At 45.8% G+C, this 4,731-nt stretch overlaps 1 protein-coding gene across 1 annotated transcript; it reads right to left on the reverse strand.

The window, feature by feature from the left end:
• Positions 1-848: 848 nt before the first annotated feature.
• Positions 849-2,537, reverse strand: LOC118756682. The gene is made up of 4 exons (XM_036491434.1): positions 2,044-2,537; positions 1,536-1,994; positions 1,081-1,397; positions 849-859 (listed from the first exon to the last, which is right to left on the reverse strand). The coding sequence occupies exons 1-4, from the start codon at positions 2,535-2,537 to the stop codon at positions 849-851; spliced, it is 1,281 nt and encodes a 426-aa protein (XP_036347327.1).
• Between the last annotated feature and the right edge of the window lie 2,194 nt (positions 2,538-4,731).

Raw genomic sequence — 4,731 nt, forward strand, 5'->3', positions numbered from 1 at the left:
ATATGCAGATGATTTAAAGATCTTTTTGAACTCAACTGTTTTAATGATTGGTGCCACAGGAATAAATTGACACTCAATGCTAATAAATGCTACACTATTACCTACTGTAAACTCGATAATAACTTGATTTCGAGTTATTTATTATGTTTCTGATACGCCGTTAGCTAGGGTTGACAAAATTCGCAATTTCGGTATTGTTTTTGATGCATCTTTCACGTTTACTGAACATCTCAATTTCGTAATTCCTAAAGCCTTTTCGATGCTGGCCTTTATGAAACGGAATAGCTCGGAGTTTAAGGACCCATATACTAGAAAACTATTGTACAACTCTTTGGTAAGATCTAGACTTGAATATGGCTCTATAATATGGAGTCCCTATTACGAAGTTCATAATAAAAGAATTGAACGCGTTCAAAAAACTTTTCTGAAATATTGCCTATCTGATCTTAAATTCGACTTGCCCCTACCTTCTTATGCTTCCAGGTGCAAATTAATTAATTTACACACATTGCAGAGTAGAAGAGTAATATCGGCAATCACTTTTATTTATGATATTGTTAATTGCTACATCGATTGCCCCATACTCTTAGAGTCTTTGAACTTTCATGTGCCACCTAAGAATCTGCGTCGGCATAATATGTTTGCCATTGATAATTTGAAGTCCAATTATGCATTGAATGGGCCAATCACACGTATGCTAATTGATATTAATACGTTAAATAATAATCATTGTATTGATTTTTCCTTAACTCGGCTTTGTTTTAAGAATCTTTTATTTTCCTTGTTGTAAGTTAATTTTTTAAATTGTATTAGACACTTTTGTTTGTATCTGGTCTGTAAGATTCTTGTTAATCATAGACTAAATAAAGAAATACGAAATACGAAAAAGTAATTAAGTCTATATTCGCCGGCGGGTCGATTGCTAAGAATTTATTCTGTAGAAACGATTAAGTGCACTTGCTATGTCCGCTTTCTTTTCTTCTTCCGCATGCGGGGTTGCCATAGTTTCGTTAGTTCAGCCAGGTTGCCACAGTGCTCCCCCCAGACTTTACGTCCGGAAACGGACGGGGAGTCTTATACTGCGTCCGATGCGGTTTGTTGATGTCTCCTTCGGAGGCAACTGTTCGGGTGTCGATGATATTGAAGATGGTGTTGTGTGCGACGTGGCTGAATGTTGTTGAGTCGCGGTTGTCGTTGGTTGAGTATCTGCTTCGAGGGATTCGATGAATGCTGGCTTAAGTCGGTCTATGGATATATTTACGTTGTTGCGGTTGATTTTGACGGTGTAATATTTAGGCTGTCTGGAGACCACTGGATATGGGCCATCGTAAGGTGGATCGTACGCCGGTCGAGCTTTGTCGTTGCGTACAATTATGTGCGTTGCATCGGCAAGTTTGCTAAATACGAATGCTTTTAAGGAATCATGATTCGCGGTTTGAGTTGGGCGAATCTCCTGCATCATGTCGGAAAGCTGCTTGACGAAGTCCGACTGTGGTCAAAAGATTTGCCTATCGTTAAAAAACTGTCCAGGCAACCGTAATGTGGTACCGTAGACAAGTTGCGCGGCTGTTGTACCGATGTCGGGCTTGAATGCTGTGCGCAGTCCTAGCAAGATTATTGGCAAGCGGCTTATCCAGTCTTGTCGTTCGTGACACATTATTGCTGTTTTCAGTAAGCGATGCCAGCGTTCGATGATGCCATTTGCTTCCGGGTGATATGCTGTTGTCCGCAGGGTGGTTATACCCAGCATACGTGACAACTCGTTAAAAAGCTGCGACTCGAACTGTCTTCCTTGGTCGGTTGTGATGCGTGCTGGTATACCAAAGCGCGAAAACCAAACATTGAGGAGTTTTCTGGCGACTGTTTCCGCTGTTATGTCTTTCAGAGGAACGGCTTCTGGCCATCGCGTATACCTGTCGATAATCGTGAGGCAGTACTGGAATTCACTCGATGGTGGAAGTGGTCCGATGAGATCGATATTGATGTGTTCAAATCTACACGACGGCAAAGTTGTTGAAGTGGTGAGCGAACGTGCCTACTGACCTTAGATCTTTGGCAGCTGAGACATCGTTGCACTTCTTTGGCAATATCCTTGCCCATATTTGGCCAAACGAAGCGTGCCTTGATGAGCTTTGTGATTGCCCGCACGCCTCAGTGTGAGATGCTATGCATTTTGTCGATGATATCTTTGCGATGCGGGCTTGGTACGAATGGGCGTTCTTCCGATGTAGATGTATCGCAGTAGATTGTGTGCCTTGTGTTTGGAATGCACAATCTTTCTTCAGTTCTGGGCAACTAACTTGATCTTCGGAAATCCGGTGGTAGTCGATGGTTATTGATTCAACCGCTTCGATGCGCGATAGTGTGTCTGCTGTCGTGTTCTCGGCGCCTGCGACGTGTATGATGTTCGTCGTAAAATGACTGATGAAGTCTAGATGACGCAGCTTTCGCGGTGATGCTTTGTCGTGTTTTTGTGCGAAAGCGTAGACTAACGGTTTGTGGTCTGTTCGTACCTCGAATAGTCTTCCCTCCAGCATGGCTCGGAATGCTTGATGGCTAGGTATACCGCAAGTAATTCCTGTCGTAGGTACTGTACCTCGGTTGTGCTTCGCTGAGTTTTAGACTGAAAAACGCCAGTGGCTGAAACTCGTTGTGTACAATTTGATGAAGTGCTGCGCCGATGGCAGTGTCGCTGGCGTCCGTACTGAGCGATATTCGAGCATTCGGGGCTGGATGAAGCAATAGCGTTGCGTTTGCTAATTCTTTTTTGCATTCGTTGAAATGGTTGATTGCCTCGTCGGTCCATTTGATGCGCGTTGTGTCCCTGAAGAGGCTCGGAGTGAAGTCTGAATCAAGGCTCGGTAATCACCGCATGTGCGCCATTCCCCGCTTGACTTTCTTACCAGGTGTAGAGGGGAGGCGTACGAGCTTTTCGACGAGCGGCAGATTCCCAGTCTGCTAGGAAACTCAAACTTTTTCACAGCTTTTAGTTTGTCGGGTGCGAGTCGTCTGGGTCGTGCAAACACTGGTGGACCTTTTGTCTCTATGCAGTGGGTCACCCCAGTCTGCGTTGACGATGGGGCTCGTGCTTTAGGGTTCTGATGTCACCAAATTCCCGAAGAAGGTTTGCGATTTCAGTGGAGCTACTCTCTGTTTCGATGTTCGTTGCTGCTGATACCTGGTCGAGGTTGTGCTTTGTTGATGTCGATTAGGTTGAAATGCCGGAGGAAGTCGGCACCGATCATGGCGTATTTAGTTTCCGCTATGACGAAGTTCCTTACGAGTTTGCGTTGAAGACCAAGGTCAGACTACGCCTTAGGTTTTAATGGTGGTCCCATTAGCGGCGAAAAGTGGGTTGTCTTCAGAATTTGACAAGCGACATGGTCGAGTTGGTGGAATGACCGACACTTCTGCGCCGTTGTCGACCAAAAATAGTTGATATGATATTCGATCTAGTATAAAAAAACGTTGGGATTTAGTAAACTCAGAAAATTTTACCTCGAGTTCGCATTGGGATTGGTTGCTCGATTATGGCCTGCTGCCGGAACTGTCGAGCTTAGTCGTAACGGCAGCGTTTAGTTTTTTGTCGGGTCTGACTTTTTTGTGGGAAAATCGCATGGACTTCGGCATTTTCGAGCCTGAGTACCATATTACCGGTGATACCAGCAGGTGATTGTTCTGCGTTGGACCTGCGATGTGGTGTGTGCGAGCGTTTAGCATTCACCAGTGGACGTTCGCGTTGTCGGCTGAAGTTTCGGGACATGAGCTGGCTCAACTGGCTGTTGATATTTTCGAGAACGGAGTCTTGCTTTTGAATTCGTTTTTCAAGCACAGCGAGTCGATTGGTAGGTGTTTCTATAGCGTTGACGGATGGCCCGCTGGTTGGTGCTGTTGCATTTGAGTCGCGACTTAGTGTGTCGAGGACCGCATCGGCAGTGATGGCGAGTTGATGTAGTGGCGTGCTTGGTTGCGCCTGAAGCATACCGGCGATAACGGCGCGAGCAGCTTCCGGCAATTGTTTGAGCCAGTACTGTTGTATGACGGACTCGTCTTTCGTGGCGTTTGTTCGATGCATTTGGCTGAGCAAGTGGCTTGGTTTGCCGTTGCCCAACTGGATTCCCGTAAGTTTGTCGAGTCGGGCCATTGCTGAATCACTGAATTTTTCAATGATGGCCATTTTTAGCATTGTGTAAGGTGCCGTGGTTGGAGGGCAGCGCACCAGATCGATAACCTGGTCCAGTATGTAGTCGCCAGCATGTGCAACGATGATGGTATACTTATATTTTTCTTCACGTATACCGAAACCATGCAGTTCGAACCATGCGTCCACCTTTATGAACCATGATTCGATATTGTACTTCGAGTTTAGTTTTGGGAACGGTAATTTTTCGAATACCGCATTGATTTGCGGTCTGTCGTTGTCGACGCCCGCGTTGACGTTTGGGCTGTCGTTCGCGGCAGCGTTACTGTCGTCTTTTGCGAGCTCTTCCGTGCTATTATTCAAGCTCATGTTGCCGGGTCCCGTAGGTATTACGGTCGCCCGTTACTTCGTGTACCGCTATGATTGCCGGCTTGTGTACGGTCGACGAATTTTCGGTGGCGTGACACCTGAACTGTACTTTCGCTTTCGGTGAGCTGGTTAGGCAGATTTTGCTCTGAATATTCGAGGCGCTTCAAATCCAAGCGAGATAATTTGTCCACAGCTATTAACGCGCAAGTTTGCTCTGCACG

The sequence above is a fragment of the Rhagoletis pomonella genome, unplaced genomic scaffold (assembly GCF_013731165.1).
Source record: "Rhagoletis pomonella isolate Grant_MI unplaced genomic scaffold, Rhpom_1.0 Rhpom_scaffold_00002, whole genome shotgun sequence".
Lineage (NCBI taxonomy): Eukaryota > Metazoa > Arthropoda > Insecta > Diptera > Tephritidae > Rhagoletis > Rhagoletis pomonella.

Coding starts and splice junctions, on each gene's coding strand:
- LOC118756682 (XM_036491434.1), bottom strand. CDS start 2,537: ATGCTGGAGGGAAGACTATTCGAGGTACGAACAGACCACAAACCGTTA. Junction 1,995..2,043: donor TCAGCTGCCAAAGATCTAAG/GTCAGTAGGCAC, acceptor GCCGTCGTGTAG/ATTTGAACACATCAATATCG. Junction 1,398..1,535: donor GTCTACGGTACCACATTACG/GTTGCCTGGACA, acceptor ATTCGTATTTAG/CAAACTTGCCGATGCAACGC.